Here is a 17741-nt window from a genome sequence, read left to right as displayed (position 1 = left end):
ACAGAAGGGATTTAACTCTTTAAATGAAATCAGAAGCCGAGACTTTTGTGATACCCTTAAAATTTTGATTGGAGGATTTTTATTCAAAATATGTCAAAAAATATAGGGAATAGCTTTCAAAGAACTTACAGATGTAAACAACTTATTATTATTATGGCCTCATAAGAGCTTACAGCTAAAATTAATGATTTTAAAATGAAATACCTGGGTGGCTCAGTCAGTTGAGCATCCGACTTCAGTTCAGGTCATGATCTCGCGATCTGTGAGTTCGAGCCCCAAGTCGGGCTCTGTGCTGACAGCTCAGAACCTGGAGCCTGCTTGGGATGCTGTGTCTCTTTCTCTCTCTGCCCCTCCCCCATTCACAAACTGTCTCTCTTTCTCTCAAAAATAAACATCAAACCAAATCAAAATGAAGTCACTATTTGAGTGAATGTCACTCCCCCTTCTGTGCTGAGTTAGCTCCCTGTGACCCAAGGCTTGCATTGTATACATTGCTGCAGTGGGGCTTACTTCTCTATCTAAGGGACAGCATCACAGGTCTTTCCCATGACAACGGAGCAGCTGTTATCACTCCCAGAATCTGCGCCCCCCCCCCCACCCCGGCACTAACAGCTGGCACCTGTGTGGTTTTTGTTGCTATAAAGTATTATGTGAGTGGTAGAGGGCCATTCAGTATAACCAGGGCCTTTTTTTCCTGCAAAGGGCCAGACAGTAAATATTTCAGGCTCTGTGGGGCCACAGGTTTCTGTCGAAGGTACTCGACTCTGCCACTGTAGTGGGAAAGGAGCCCCAGACAATACGTAAATAAACAGGCACGGTTGTGTTCCGCTTTTACAAAAATCGGCTTCAGGCCAGATTTGGCCTGCTGGCCACAGTTTGCCAACTCCTGATGTAGGGCTTGGATTTTACAGATCTTAACATTGCTATTAACTCTGCTGTGCTAGCTTAATAATTCATTCACAAGTTACTCCACATTCAGTTTCTTATTCATTATTTTTTGACTTCCAATTTTTTTTAAATGCTTTATTTATTTCTAGGGGGGAGAGAGAGAGAGAGACAGTGTGAGCAGGGGAGGGTCAGAGAGAGAGGGAGTCACAGATTGAAACAGGCTCCAGGCTCTGAGCCGGCAGTCAGCACAGAGCCTGACGCGGGGCTCGAACCCACGAACCGCGAGATCATGACCTGAGCCAAAGTCGGACGCTTAACCGACTAAGCCACCCAGGCGCCTCGTGACTTCCAATTTTATACTTTTTCTCTTACTTAAACAAAAAATACGACCTGTTAAAAAACATCTTTACAAAATGGACAATTAAGTTCCTTCCTATGCTGAGTACCACAGTTTAAAAGTGGGTATTGTTCTTACAATTCAAAGTAGAAGCCATTTTTATTAAAAAAAAAACAAACAATTAGCCCCCCCCCCGCCAAAGCCCTGAATACAACTAGTATTCTTACAGGATGCGGGAGCTGAAGGCCAGCAAATTCTTAGGTACTTGCCTGTGGCCGACCTACTGGCCTCAGTACTAGGTTAGGTTAGTTAGGGACTCACAGCACCTCGTTCTCCGGAGCCTCTCACAAGCGGCCCACGACGAGAGCTCAGCTCTCCCTCTGGGCTCTGGAGGCCGTGTGGCAACCAGGGCGGGATGGACGCAGAGGAGGAAGTTGCCGAGAGCCTGTGGCTGCGGACGGCGTGGAAGCGCTAGTGCAGCGGTGACCGCGCCTGCGCAGCCTGCGGGGCCTCAGGGGTGAGAGGGCAGCTGCGGGGCGCTGACCCCACGCTCCTAGCCTGGGCTGTGTGACAAGAGCTGCAAGGCTCCAGGGACACAGGACAACACGGTTCAGCAGAATGACAATCCAGAAACCACGGCAAGGTGTGGGGAGGAGCTGGGGGAGGCCCGCGGAAGAGCAGGCGGTGCACCTCCCCTCACCCTGCTCCCCCTGGTCTGACCCCGCATCCTGCCTTTTCCTAATAATCAGCTCTGTAGCCACATACAGATGGCTCCTGACTTAACAGTTTTTTGACTTTATGATGGTGCCAAAGTGGTACACATTCATCAGAAACTGTACTTGGAATTCTGAGTCTGGATCTTGCTCCAGGCTGGGGACATGTGGGAGGGCCCCGTTTGTGACGCTGGGCAGCCGGCGACCACGGGGGTACACAGCCGGCACGCGACAAGCATCTGCACCCGTGCAGCCATCCTGTCACTCTGAGTACAGTGTGAGATGCGCAACACTCTATAAATCGGCTGTGTGTGTGAGACGGCTTTGCCCAGCTGCAGGCTGACGTAAGGGTTCCGCGCACCTGCCGGGGGGCCAGGCTAAGCTGTGACATTCGGTAGGTTAAGTGCATTGAACGCATTTTTGACCCAGGGTATTTTCCACCTACGATGGGCTTCTCGGGATGTAAGCCCGTAAAAGTTGTCGGAAGTTGAAGAAGGGTCTATATACGACACCTTACCAACTGGAAAGGTAAAGTCATGACATTAAAAACAACAAGCATTCTCTAAACATGCAGAAAAGCTGAATTATTCACAGATGATAACCTCCAAATAACTAGGAACATTTAAGAGGACCCGGTGTTTTTGTGAGCGTTCTCGAATCGGCTTTGTTGGACCAGGTTTCTGTGGTCTCATCAGGGTTGACCAGTGAGGGCCGCCGGAGAGCCAGGGGTGCAGCGTCACTGCGGTTCGAGACATGCACTCCTGGGGAGTGGAGGCTCCCCAGCGTGGCCACGGTCACCACACCAGGCCTGTGTGCCGCCTACAAACCCAGAAGCGGCCGTGAGGCCGGCACTTACGTCCTGTGCACCGTTTCCAGTGCTCCTGGCCCACGGTCAGCAGCTCCTTCACGCCATCGTCCATGGCTTTGGTGAATTTACCGACAGCATCGCACTTCTGTTCTCTGTGGGGCGAAACACAAGATGGCACGTCCTTGACTCTGCTACCACATGGTCAGCGTGACGTGCAAGAGGAGAAAAATCAACACGGGCGGGGGAGACTGGCCCCGAACATAACCTCAAGGACTGGGTTTCTTTGCACTGTAGCGACGGCCCTTTAATCAGGCTTGATGGGGGTGCCTGGGTGGCTCCGTCGGTAAGTGTCTGACTCGATTTCGGCTCAGGTCACGATCTCATGGTTTGTGAGAGGGAGCCTTGGGATTCATTCATTCATTCATTCATTCATTCATTCGTTCGTTCATTCATTCTCTCTCTCTCTCTCTCTCTCTGCCCCAACCTTACTTGCACTGTCTCTGTCTCTCAAAATAAACTTAAAAAAAAAAAAAAAGAATTATGTAAAAATCTGCCATTTAAATTTTAAAACTCTGCTTATTTTCTCCTCTCAATTCACTGTGAATTTTAACTAAAATTATTCTAAAGGAAAGGAAATCACGGTTTCTTGAATATCTTATTTGGTGGAATTCTGTCACTGGAGGTGCCATCAAGCAGTTCATTCATTCCAACAAGTACTTCAATAATTGGAGAAAGTGACCTGATACACAACCATCTGAGCGACACTGAACGACTCTGTTCTTTGAGGATGTAAAAAATGCCAACCTGAAAAAATCACCCCAATATAATGCCAAATGAAAAAAAAAAAAAGCAACTTATAAAATAGAATGCATAGAGTTAGGTGTTTTTTGCTTAAATAATTTTACTCTTAGATACATACGCACAGAGGAGATTTGGAAAGACTGTAGATCTAGGTCAACATATTACCACGATTTTTCTCTCTGGATAGTTGTAAGACTGTGGGTTTTTTTTCACCCTTGTCTATACAGTTGGTAACACATAAGCAAGAATTTTATAATAAGAAAAAAAAAACTTCTTAAAAAAAGCCCTAAGATTTCTAGTTAGTCTTGAAACAGAAAAGGAACTACTCCAGATTTTCACCCAAGCCTACATTAAAAAAAAAAATTACATAATTAGAAACAACAGATTAAAAAATAGCACAAAACTGCAGGTTAGAGGGTTGCTTCCTTTGAGGCAATGTTCAGAGATTTCTGCCTTGTCGAATATTACGTGGGTGGGCGCTGGCTCTGTGCCACTTGGTTTTATCATGCGTTATCAGCGACAGCTAGAAACCGCCTTGTCCGTTAGGAAATCACAGACTTCAAGGTAAAAAGGAAGCAGACTTTAACCCCACGCTACGGCTAGAAAGAAGGGCTGCCCTGCACGTGACGTGCTCCCCGTCATCCAACCGACCCCCACCCCCCACCCCAGCACAGGAGGTGGACACAGCTCTGGGAGGAAGGAAAGGCTGACGATCTCTCTTACATTTCTGGTAACTCCAAGTCGGGGGCCTCCGGTTCCATGGTGGAAAATATCATAACACCCACCAGCTCGTCTTTCTCGGCCTTCCTCTTCCCGGTCTTCCATTCCTGCAAGTAAGAACATTATAACGTTGGGGCGCCTGGGTGGCTCAGTCGGTTAAGCGTCCGACTTTCGCTTAGGTCATGATCTCGCGGTTCGTGGGTTCGAGCCCCGCGTCGGGCTCTGTGCTGACTGCCGGCTCAGAGCCTGGAGCCTGTTTCAATCTGTGACTCCCTCTCTTCTCTGACCCTCCTCTGCTCATGCTGTCTCTCTCTCTCTCCTAGAAATAAATAAAATATTTAAAAAAAAAAAAAAAAAAAGAACGTTATAACGTTACCGAGGACTAAGCATAAACAGGTCTTTCAAATCTCCCGAATGTGACTGGCTCCCTGGCAGACTCTCTCCCTAATTGTCAGCAGAGCCCCCACGCGATCGCCCTCCTCACGGAGGGAGTGTGCACACCCCAGATGTCATCTCTGTACACGAACGCGTGCCAACACGCAGGACGGTCCCTGCGAGCCCAGGTCCCTTCAGAGCGAGGGGACTCGGTCCCTGTCCTTTCCCAACACACAGCAATTTAACAGTGAACAAAACCCGCTGTTTGTCCTGACCAAGTGCCTCAAAGCTTTAGGTTAAATGTTTTCTTAAGAAAGTTAAAGCTTTCCTAAAATGTAAGATGGGAACCAATATTATGAGCTATTTTAAAAAAAAATGTGTTTCTGTAAGACAGATCTATAAATATCTATCTACCTATCTACACACATAGAAAAGTGCCCAAAGCCATAATACACAGTGTGACCAATTCTCACAAAGCGAGTACCCGTGTAGCCCACCCCAAGGCCAAGAGAAACCAGCTGGCATTCCAGAAGGCCCCTCGCGTCCCTTCCCACTCCCGACCCCTGCCCTCCCCAACAAACGTAACCACTTTTACAGTTATCAGTTCCTCACTTTTCTTTCAAATTATACCATTCAGACACGAGTCCCTCATCGGTGGGCTGGCTGGGTTTCTGAGCTGGCAAAGGCCACCCGACCCGCGTGTTGTGTCTGGTCTCTTCGGCTCCACCTGTGCTTAGACCTACAGCCGCGCTGTTGGTAGAGCCGCAGGTCATTGATAACTTTCTGAACACTCCCCAGTTTGTTCATTCTACTGCCAGCAGCCACCCCAGGGGGAGGGGGTGAGGAGGCTGTTCGTACACACCCCCCGGTGCACACGTGGGTGCATCCGCCAGGTCGGCGGCGAGGGCGGGAAACGTTCACCTTAGTAGGTAATGCCGGGTGGCTTTCCAAACTGGTCTCACCCACTTGCACACCCACCGGCAGCAGCGGGTGACTGAGCTCACTAAGACGCTGGCTTTGGCCAGTCCTTCCTGTCAGCCATTCTGGCTCCTGCGTAGGGATATTCACACCGCACTTCTGATTTGCATTTCCTTGATGACTAATGAGATCAAGTACTTTCCCATACATCTGTTGATGACTTTGGTGAAGTACATTACCAAGTCAACCCAACAACTGGGCTGATTATCTTATGGATTTGTATGGGTTTTCGTATATTCTAAAAGGCAGCCCTCCGTTGGTTCTAAATGTTCATGTCTTTAGCTTGTTTTTCACTTTTAAAGGCTTCCTTTGATACACAGCTGTTCTTAATTTTAATGTAGTCTAATTTATCAACCTCTTCCTGTATGATTAGCTATTTTTGTGTCATATTTCAGAAATCGCTCCCTCCCCTAGGGGTATGAAGATATTCCCCTATATTACCTTCTAGAAGCTTTATGTGTTGCCTTTCACATTAGACTTGCAAACCACCTGTAAATAATTTTTTTTTAAGCTTTATACAATGGAAACTTCCAAATACATATAAAAGTACAGGGAAAAGTCTAATAATCCCCCCCTCTCAGACTCAGCGGCGAAACAAATATCAACATTTGCCAATCTTGTTTTTTCTATTCTCCTCCATTCTACATTTTTTTTCTTTTGATTTTATTGGAGGTCTAGGCTTGGTATCATTTCACCTATAAATACCTTTTTTAAAAAAATGTTTATTTATTTTTGAGAGAGAAAGACAGGGCACGAGCAGGGAAGGGGCAGGGAGAGAGGGAGACACAGAATTGGAAGCAGGCTCCAGGCTCTGAGCTGTCAGCACAGACGCTGATGTGGGGCTTGAAGCCACAAACCTTGAGATCATGACCTGAGTCAAAGTTAGACTCTTTACCAACTGAGCCACCCAGGCGCCCCGCACCTGTAAATACCTTTAATAGAGAAGGCCATTATAGAACTTTAATATAGAAGACCGCTTTTCAAAAACATAACCACAACACCAATGTCAACCTTAACAAAATCAACAGTAGACTGTTGTGAGGTAGGGACCAAATTTCATTTTTCCCCAGTGATGCCACCCATGTGACCCAGCACCACTCACTGGAAAGACTGTCCTATCCCCACCAGACTTAGTACCATCTCTGCCTCACACGGTGTCCCTTCTATTCTGTTCTACTGATCTGTTTGTCTAACAATGCCAATACCACACTTTTAAAGTTATTTTAGCTTTAAATGAGTCCTCGTATCCAATAAAGCCCTCTTTCCACTTCATTCTTTTTCAAGGGTACCTTGGCTATTCTTAGTGCTCTGATTTTCCACATGTTGCATCTTTTCTGTTCCTCAATTCCATGGAACACTTAGTTAGGTCTTATTTCTCTAAATGATGTTTCATTATTTACTAATGAAACTAATTTTTACTAATTAGTAAATTTACTAATATTTACTTTTTTTTTTTTTTGAGAGGGAGGGAGGGAAGGAGGCTGCAAACTGGGAAGGGGCAGAGAGAGAGAGGAGAGAGAAATCCCAAGCTGTCAGCACAGAGCCCAACGTCGGTCTTGATCTCACTGTGAGATCATGACCTGAGCCAAACCAAGAGTCAGATGCTTAACTGACTGAGCCATCCAGGCATCCATCATAGCTTTATTTTTTTTTAAGTTTATTAATTTTGAGAGAGAGAGAGAGAGAGAGAGAGAGCGAGAGAGAGCACATGCAAGCAGGGGCGGGCAGAGAGAGAGGGTAAGGCAGAATCCCAAGCAGGCCCTGCACTGTCAGCACGAGCCCGACATGGGGCTCAATCTCACGAACTGTGAGATCATGACTGGAGTTGAAATCAAGAGTTGGATGCTTAACCAACTGAGCCACCCAGGTGCCATGTCATAGGTTTTTATGCAGAGTTTTTTGTACATTTTCTTGTATTTATTCCTATAGATATTTTTAATGCTATTGTTAATACTTTTGTTTTATTTCTTTTTATTTTTATTTTTTTAAATATTTTTTATTTATTTCTAGGAGAGAGAGAGAGACAGCATGAGCAGGGGAGGGTCAGAGAGAGAGGGAGACACAGACTCTGAAACAGGCTCCAGGCTCTGAGCTGGCAGTCAGCACATAGCCCTACGCGGGGCTCGAACTCACGAACCGCGAGATCATGACCTAAGCGAAAGTCAGACGCTTAACCGACTAAGCCACCCAGGCGCCCCAATACTTTTGTTTTAGACTTTCATTTTGTGTTTATTGCTGGTATGCAAATATGTGCTGTCTTACACCCAGCTATCTTATTAACCACTGATTTGTAGTTTTTCCTCAGGTCTTAGAGATGATCTATGTCCATCCATCTACACAAACTACTTCTGGCCAAAGAATCACAGCTTTCAGTGATTGTCTAGTTTTATACCGTCACTTAACAGGTGAGGAAACTGTGACCCAGAGATCAAATGCTGAGGTCAAGATCACAGAGGGACCTAGCAGCAGCGCCTGGACCAGAGCTCAGGTGCCCTGACTCCAAGTTCTTTCTTCTTCCTATTCTATCAAATCCACCTGAAACCCCAGTGTCTGGATTTGTTACTTTTTTAAGATAATAAGATTCTGTATAAAACACAACCTTTAGAAGCACTTTCTAATTCAGGTCTTGGAATATCAAGACTTCTGTTAGAGCCCGTGGGTAACGGTGAGGCAACAAAGTTGGGAGGGGATGCCATGTAGTCTTTGTCTCTTCAAAGAAACCGATAGAAAGAGCTCCCTCAAAGAGCCTGGTCGCACCACAGTACGGTCCCACGGCGTGCTGGGGCTGACATCACATCACATCTCACCAGAGAAACCAGACTTTTCTAGAGCAGGGGCGAGGCTAGACCTACAGACTTGACCAAAACATGCTGAAGAACCTCAATGTTTTCCAGTTCTGGGCCTGCCTACATGCCACACACTCAAATGAGCCCGCCAATGCTAGAAATAAGCAGTAACTGAAAATAAGGCCCAAATATTTATACTATATTAAGTGTACGTGTAAGGTCTGTAAACATACACAGAGCCTGATTATTTACACTTCTAACGAATGTGTTCACATTAACAAGGGAAAAGTACTACAAAGCAGATTAGCAAGTAAATCTCTGCCTGAAAGTTCCAACAAAGTACAGAATATTCCAGTACTTAATTTAATAACACATGAAAATAATTTTGTGACTTTTTTTTCTAGGATTGTAACACATTTCCTATCTGCTGTTGGCATCTGAGCTAACTTATGCTTTTATTCTTTTTTTTCCCCAGTTTTATTTTTATTTTTTTAAAATAGTTTATTGTCAAGTTGGTTTCCATATAACACCCAGTGCTCATCCCCAAAGTGCCCTCCTCCATGCCCATCTCCCCCCCCCCCCCCCCCCCCCCCCCCCCCCCCGGTTGCCCTCAGTATTCAGGAGTCTCTCATGGTTTGCCTCCCTCCCTCTCCCCCACCACTTCCCCCCTTCTTCTCCCCCACGGTCCTCCGTTAAGTTCCTCCTAATCCTCCTATACGTGCAAACATATGGTATTTGTCCTTCTCTGTCTGACTTATTTCACTCAGCATAACACCCTCAAGTTCCATCCATGTTGCTGACACATGGCCAGATGTCATTCTTTCTCACTGCCATGTAGTATTCCACTGTATAGATTCTTTACATTGTTCTCTAAGATGTCATACTTGTTATGGGAGAAATATGGAGAAAACATCTTTACAGAATAAAAAGGTACAACTTAGAATAAAAGCTTATGGAGAGAGAAAACTACCTCCAAAGCAGACAACAGTGAGATGCCCAACAGTCAATGGTTTCTTGACCTTCAAGAAAGACGACGCGGTCCCTGGCAGAATGACTATCCGTGGGCACAAAGAGAGACCAGCATTTAGTCTGGACTTGCAACTACCCTTCTGGAAAAATGACTTGGCTTGGAGAAGGATGGTCCAATGCTGAACCTACTTTTTGTTTCACAATGTTATTACACGGCAGGGTCAAACTGTGATCGTAAGAAACCAGTCACTCTGTTTCCCTCACTTCCCGCTGATAACATCCTGCATAGTTTGGGGCCTATCCCATGTTTTAGAAGCATCCAGAAAAATTTTAATTCCTCATCCTGTCGTTATCTTTCCCTTCCTGCCCGCTCTGGGCAAATCCATTCCCAGTTGATGGGAAACCATTCTTCCACACACTATGACCAATTCCCATGCTTAGGATTTGGTTTCTGTCCCCTCATTGTTTTTGGAGGAAATGAGAACTAGTGAGTCAACATAATTTTGACTTTCCGACATAAAACTGGTATGAACGTGACACTTCTCAAGATGATCTACGACCGTCATAACAAAAGGTCCTACCTTTTCATCTCGGAAATTTAGAAACTGCTGGAAAACTTCACTTTCCGAGACGACGGGGTGACGACACATCCTGGTCATCCACGCCTGCAGTCTCTCCATGCGCATTTTGATAAATTCTTCTTCGAAGCGACCTGCAAGGTGGACAGAGTGATGCACATCACTGTCCAAAGGGGATTATTGTCACCACAAAGGAAAAGCCATTTGTGTCTGCTGGGACCTTGGAAAAGCTATTTAGTAAAAGGTAAAACCACGGTGATTTTTCACTAACCTAAAAAACGAGCTGTAACACCGCGGATGCTCAAAGAGCCACAGGAAAGAGAGATGACAGTCTTTTTAGTTTCTAAGAATGAGATTCTGATTTCACAAATTAACAAACTTTGCAGCTGTGACAAGAAAAATCACAGCCACAAACACTATTTTCTTCAAGGATCCCTGAGTATTCAACAAATTTAAAAGCAAATCTTATCTAAGTACGATACTTTCTCTTTCTGATAAACTAAGACTATGCCAAGCCCTGGCATGGCCACATGAAGCCTTATAGGCAGGAAAGGGGTGAGAAAATGGAATTTAATTAGTAATTCTTACAAAGCACATAAAATTGTTATATTTTTAAAATGTGTCCAAATGCAATATAACCTCAACTTAAATTTAGTATTCCTGAAAAGTAGCTCAAGACTATAGCTCTTTATTCTGTTTTTTAAATGTACTTAAACCAAAAACAGGAAAAGCAATTTTTCCATGAATGCAGTAGAGTTAATATCCCAGAACCGATGACCATTCTAAAACATAGCCCCATGAGTGATATTTCTGTCTTAAAAGCAGAAAATCAGCTTAATAAGCCCGACATACCAAACATCAAGTGAACACAGAAAATGTTTTCAGTCTACTAAACAAAATCACTGTTCGTTCAAAGGTTCCTGGAGATGAAAATACCAGCTATGGCCGAGTGAGGCAATCCGTTATTCCCATCCCCTCAAAACAATTATAAAGCTGGACAGAACCCAGAACCAAAAATAAGCGTTCTGGAAATCAACCAAAGGCAAACAGCCATCTGAGAAGTGTTTATACTTGCAAAACTGCTGAACTTCATGGAAATCTGTGGCATTCTGTCTGGCGCGGGGCTGCTCCCACCTCCCCGATGGCCCCCGTGCCCCCCCACCCTCTCCCTGGTTAACAAGGAGGTTCTGACAGTGTAGAGCGGGCTGTGAAGACTGGCTGCTGCAGGTTCCCTGGCGAGGTAAAAGGTGCACTTGACCTGGAGCAGCGGGACCTGCTCCCACTCAGCGGTGGTGGCAGTGACAATCCAGGGGCCGGTGAACAGAGAGGGCCAACGGCCCCACCAGCCAAGGTTGTGTGGTTGAGCCGAGAATATTCCAGGCTGAGGCTGTGTGCAGGAACAGTGGAGACCAGATGGAATCCTAGTCAGCCACACACTCCTGGCCAATTCTGAGGCTGCACATACTTGGAAAGGAGACACAAAAGGCCCACAAGAAAGTAAAAGCCAGGGTGGCTGACTTGAAAAGTACCTGATCTTTGCATGCACTTCCTACCCAAAGATCCATCACAGGGGACAGTAGTCCCAACTGGCTGGAGGCAGGCTTACTGCTAATCTGCACAGACACAAGGGTGAACTCCAGGGAGCCAAATTTAAAAGAAAAAACAAAAATAATTCAACTTCAGGGAAGAGAGATTTCAGAGACTTGGCCTAAGCAACGTACTTAACAAACAAACAAACAAACATGAAGTAGAAACAACAACCTTCAGAGAGGAAGAAATCAGAATCGAGAGTTGCTAAAATATATTCTCTAAAATTTTCAGTTTGCAATAAAAAATTAAGAGATACGCAAATAAACAGCAAGGTATAACCCATACTGACAAAAAAGTAGTCAACAGAAACCGTTTCTAAGTGTCCCTGGATGTTGAATTTAGCAGACAGAGCAGATTCCAGAAATACATTCAAAGAACTAAAGTCATGTTTAAAAATGCAGAGAAAAATGATATGGAATCAAACAATAAAGATTCTCAAGAAAGATAACTTATAAATAAATAAAATGAAACATTGGGAGCTGAAAAGACAATAACTGAAATTAAGAATTCATTACAGAGGCTCAAATGCAGATTCAAGACGGCAGAAGAAAGAGTCAGTGAATCTGAAGATACAGCAATAGAAGGTATCTGATCTGAAGGACAGAGATAAAAAAATGGATGAACAGCACTTCAGAAAACATAAAACAGGCCAACATACTTGTAATGGGAGTCCCGAAAGGAGAAGAGAGAAAGGAAAAAAAAAATATGTGAAGAAATAATGGGGGAAAGTTTCCCAAATTTGATGGGAAATTTTAATCTGCATTTCCAAGCAGCTCAACAAACCTGGATAGGATAAATATGAGAATATATTCACACCAAGATACAGCAGAGTCAAACTGGTAAAAGACAGAAACAAAACCTTGACAGCAGCCAAGTGAAAAATGACTCATGATGTATAGTGGAGTGTGACACGTGTGTGTGTGTGTGTGTGTGTGTGTGTGTGTGTGTGTGTATGTGTGTGTAATTAATAGAACGGACTGATTTGTCATCTGACACAATGGAGGTCAGAAGCAATGGAAAAACATATTCATCATGCTGAAGGAAAACAGCCAGCCATGAACTCTATAACCAGTACACCTAGCCTTCAAAAATAAAGGCAAAATGAAGACATTCTCAGATAAAGACGAGACGGTTAACTGATAGCAGAGCTATACTAAAAAGTATTACCACAGGCTAAAAGGAAATTACCCAAATTCACAGGCAGACATGAAGAGTACCAGGAATATGTGGGCTAACAGAAAAGATGTGTTTTTTTCCTAAGTTCTTCTCTTAACTTCTTTAAAAGCCATTAGATTGTAGAAAGCAGTAGTTATCACACCAGGTTGTTGGATTTATAATATATATGATGTAAGTAGCATAAAAAGGGGGGAATCGGAGCTGTAATGGAGAAGAGTTTCTATCAATTTTATTAGAACTGAGTATTAATCTGAAGTGCACTATAACTTTACAAAAAGATGCACAAAGGGGCTCCTGGGTGGCTCAGTCAGCTGAGCATCCGACTTCGGCTCCGGTCATGATCTTGTGGTTTACGAGTCTGAGCCTGTGTAGGGCTGTGTGCTGACAGCTCAGAGCCTGGAGTATGCTTGGGATTCTATGTCTCCCTCTCTCTCTGCTCCTCACCTACTCATACTCTGTCTCTCCTCAAAACTAAACATTAAAAAAAATTTTTTCTTAAAAAGATGCACATTGCATCCACTGAGGCAATCACTAAGAAAATCATTTTTAAAGTTCAGTGTAAAAGTGAGAGGAATGAAAACAGCATATTAGAAAATATTTAACACAAAAGAAAGGCAATAAAGGAGGAACAACCAAGACACATGGAAAACAAATATCAAAATGGCAAATGTAAATCTGAGTCGGCAATTATTAAATATGAATGGTCTAAAAACTCCAATCAAAATGCCGAGGTTGCGAGACTTGATAAAAAAGCTCCAACAATGCTGTGAACAAGAGACAGATTCAAAGACACTAACAGATTGAAAGTAAGAGATGGGAAAAGATACAGCATGCAAACCAACTCTAAGAGAACCAGAGTGACTGTATTAATATCAGACAAAATAGTGTCTAACACAGGGAATAAAAAGGCACATTAGGAAGATATAACAATTACAAGCTGTATATATACCAAAGTCCCAGCATGATTATTTATAATATCTGCAAATGGACTCTTTATATGGAAAGGCAAAAGAAAAATAGCCTAAAATTGTTTGAAAAAGCAGCAAATTAGAGGATTTAAACCACCTGGTTTAAAGATCTACTCTAGAGCTACATGAATCAAGACACTGTGGTGTTGGCAAAAGGGTGGACACATAAATTAACAGAGCAGAGTCCTGTCCAGAAATAAAACCAAATATGTTCAACTGATTTTTGAAAAACGAAAAGGAAGTCACCAGAGAAAGAATAGTCTTCTTAGCAGACAGTGCTAGGACCACTGGATATCAAGACGCATAACGTAAACTTCTACTTATTATACCTCACGTCACAAACACGACTCAAAATGCACCTAAAACTACACAACTTTCTGAAGAAAATATCAGCTTGAACTTGTATCAGGCATACATACAGCTTTTCATCATGATACCTAATGCACAATCCATAAATGAAACAATTGGTACTCTGGACTTCATTAAAATTAAAAGCTTTTTGTTATGTGAAAAACACAAACATATCTGTTAAAGATAAGCCACACCTGGGACAAATTATTTGCAAATTATATTACTTCCAGAATGTCAAGAATTCTCAAAATTCGATAATGAAAAAACCTAATTAAGAAATGGGCAAAAGATTTAAACAGACATTTCGCCAAAGAAGATATATGGAAGGGAAATGAGCAGATGAAAAGATGCTCAACACTAGTTATATAAGGGAAATGCAAATTAAAACCATGATGAGGTACCACTACATACCTAATAGATTGTTCAGATACAGAAAAACTGACATTATCAAAAGCGCATGTGAGGATGTGGGGGTCCTGACACCCTCATCCACTGCTGGGGGCAGATACCAAAATGGTACAGCCACTTTGGAAAACAATTTGGCAATTTCTTTTTTTTTTTTTTTTTTAATGTTTATTTATTTATTTTGAGGGAGGAGGGAGCAGAGAGAGAGGGAGAGAGAGAGAATCCCAAGCAGGCTCAATGCTCAGTGTGTAGCGCAATGTGGGGCTCGATCTTACGACCAACCGTGAGACCCTGACTTGAGCCGAAATCAAGAATCGAATGCCTAACCTACAGAGCTACCCACACACCCCAGTGTGGCAATTTCTTTAACATGAAACATATACCTGCCAAATGCCCCTGTCATTCCACTCTTAGGGATTCACCCGAGAGAAAGGATAACTTACGGTTACATAAAAACTTGTATGTAAATGTTTATAGCAGCTTTATTTATAAATGCCCCAAACTGAAAACCCAAATACTTTTCACGAGCGAATGGATAAACTATGGAATTAGCAATAAAAAGAAACTGAGACACACATCTTGTGCGTATCTCAAATGCACAATGCCGAGAGAAAGAAGCTATAATCAAAAGACTATACACTATACGCAACCTTTTTTTTTTTTTTCAGTCCCCGTGCCCCGCCCGGCTTCACTGATCTGTTCTACTGTTTTTTTAGTTTCTATTTCATTTATTTCTGCTCTATGTGATTTCCTTTTTTCTACTGGTTTTGGACTTTGTTTGTTCTTCTTTTTCTAACTCCTTTAGGAATAAGGTTAGGTTGTATGAGATTTTTCTTGCTTCCTGCTCTAGGTCTATATGCTTCCATTTATAAGGATGTTTTGGAAAGGGCAAAACTACGGAGACAAAGAACACACCGGGGTTGCCCCGGGTGAGAACTAGGGGGAGGGGCTGAGTATGGGGGGGCGCAAGGGAATTTGGGGGGTGGCGGAACTTCCTATACCTTGAATATAGTGGTAGTTGTCACAACTTTTTTTTAAAATACTTTTTGGTTATGTTTAAGTTTATTTATTTATTTTGAAAGAGAAAAAGAGAGGCGAGGGGCAGAGAGGGGGGAGGGAGGGAGAGAGAGAGAGAGAGAGAGAGAGAATCTCAAGCAGGCTCCACACGGACAGCATGGGAACTGATGTGGGGCTCAAACTCATGAACTGTGAGATCATGACCTGAGCTGAAACCAAGAGTCAGATGCTTACCTGACTGAGCCACCCGGGTGCCCCAAAACTCTTAAAAACTATACACCAAAAGGAGTTAATTTACTGTATATACATTTAAAAATTAATTTAAAAAATACAGACTGGCCTTTCCTTTAGAAATGACAAGCACAAATAAGGACAAATTTCTTCTAGCGAGAAGAGCAATCCGGATCCACACCACAAAAACTCACTGCCTCAGAAAGTGTCATGTGAACAGCACGATGGGTCTGGACACTTCATATATATTAAAATACTTCAAATTTTGCACTTACTAGGAGTAGAGATTAAGTGCTATAGAAGCTTAGACTATGAAGAAACAAAGTCTCATCCCTTGGAAAGAAGAGACCCAGTGAGTCCGCATGAAGCTGGGTTATACTGAATTCATGCGAGAAAGTGAATTATACCAAGAGTTTATAACCTACTCACTGACTGAAATTAATTAATGAATTAAAAATAAAGCTTACTCCTCCTGAAAAATTTTCTGATGTAGCTGGTTTATTTTCAAAACCTGACTCCAGATATTATTCTGTGCTTGTTAGGATTTTCCTACCAGCTTCCAGAAAACTAGAACGAAGGTGGGGGGAGGAGGATTTCCGATTCTCCATTTTCAATGAACCGTACTTGGGTTTTCACCAAGTATGTGAGTATACCCGTTCGGCACCCAGGAATAAAACCAGATTTGTTCAATATTATTTCACAAAGAACAAAAATCTCTCAACAAATAAAAATGGTTAGCTGTAAGTTCTGCATGGATGGATTATCAAGGGCACAGAAATATGAGATCATCTACTTGGCATTCCTTTTTCTTCCCTCCAGGATGTAAGGGAGAGGGGGGTTTATATAATAATGATCTTGTGGGTATTGCAGGCAGGAGGCAAATGCGGGAGGGGACAGATAAAGTGGCTTCTGTGCTTTTCGGTTTCCTCGGCACATATCCCAGTCAGTGAATCAAAGCTCAACTTTCTTCAGACTGAGCGGCCATTGCTTTCTTGCTTTCTATGACACCCCCTGGCTTCAGGCCTGAGCTTTAAAAAAAAAAAAAACAAAACCAAACCTTAGTTTGGGGGCAGAGCTGTGTGGCTCTATGATGCTTTAAAATAGCACTGAGTTATCAGATGCAGAATAAACAATGTATTAGAGCCTAAAAGACGTGAGAAACCCCCACAGCCCCAAAATAGCTCCTTGGACACTAGGAAGCCTCTATGGTGCCAATCAAGTTGATAAAGAACATTAAAATTCGGGAAACAGGCTGAAATTTGAGAACAAGGAGAAAGGCAGAACTCAAGTTTTCATGGAAATGGACGGAAATGGATTTAGATTTGAAAAAGGAAGGCTGTGATTTCAAACAGTAGGGGTGACAAAAAGGAGGGTGAGTATCTGGACGGGGCACAGAACCGGGGGCGCGGTGACACCTCTGGGGGCGGGGGAGGAAGTGGCGATCTGTGCCAACCTGGCCGCCCTCACGTGGCCTTCACTCAGCACCCCCTCCCCCCAACCGGGTCCACGAGAGCCCACTGAGAAGCCACCCCCGAAGAGGGCCAGGACGTGTCTGTCACCTCCCTGGCAAGGCAGCCCCACTCTCCCCTCTGTTATGATTTGAAATTTTTGAAAAGTTAAAAAAAACAACAACAAAAAAAGCAGGTCACAAGCAAAACAACTTCTTTAAAAACAAAACCTTCCATCTCCTGGAACAATCTCAGAGAAACCTAAATACACACCAAAATCCAGCACAAAGTTTTAAGGAGAGTAAATTTCTTACCCTAAGGTAACTCATTCTAGTTAAAGACTAGCGGATCCAGGGGCGCCTGGGCAGCTCAGTGGGTTGAGCATCCGATTTCGGCTCAGGTCACAATCTCACAGCACATGAGTTCAAGCCCCACGTGGGGCTCTGTGCTGACAGCTCAGAGCCTGGAGCCTGCTTCGGATTCTGTGTCTCCCTCTCTCTCTCTCTGCCCCTCCCCTGCTCTTGCCTTGTCTCTCAGAAATAAGTAAGCATTTAAAAAAATACTAGCTGATCCACACCCATAACGTCTGGAATCCGATTCAA

General features: G+C 43.6%; 1 protein-coding gene across 2 annotated transcripts in view; it reads right to left on the bottom strand.

Annotated features, from left to right (window-relative positions):
- Positions 1-17741, bottom strand: part of SNX9 (sorting nexin 9) — a 121363-nt gene that overhangs the window by 14724 nt on the left and 88898 nt on the right. For both annotated transcript variants that reach the window (XM_039252081.1, XM_039252080.1), the window contains exons 10-12: positions 9957-10087; positions 4271-4374; positions 2795-2898 (exon numbers count right to left, since the gene is read on the bottom strand). In XM_039252081.1, the coding sequence (XP_039108012.1) occupies positions 2795-2898; positions 4271-4374; positions 9957-10087 (339 nt within the window). The remainder of the gene's footprint in view (positions 1-2794; positions 2899-4270; positions 4375-9956; positions 10088-17741) is intronic.

This window comes from Hyaena hyaena, unplaced genomic scaffold (genome assembly GCF_003009895.1).
Source record: "Hyaena hyaena isolate Hyena2069 unplaced genomic scaffold, ASM300989v1 scaffold_405, whole genome shotgun sequence".
Taxonomy (NCBI): domain Eukaryota; kingdom Metazoa; phylum Chordata; class Mammalia; order Carnivora; family Hyaenidae; genus Hyaena; species Hyaena hyaena.
The sequence above is the reverse complement of the archived record's forward strand: the minus strand, read 5'-3'. Positions and strand labels throughout refer to the sequence as shown.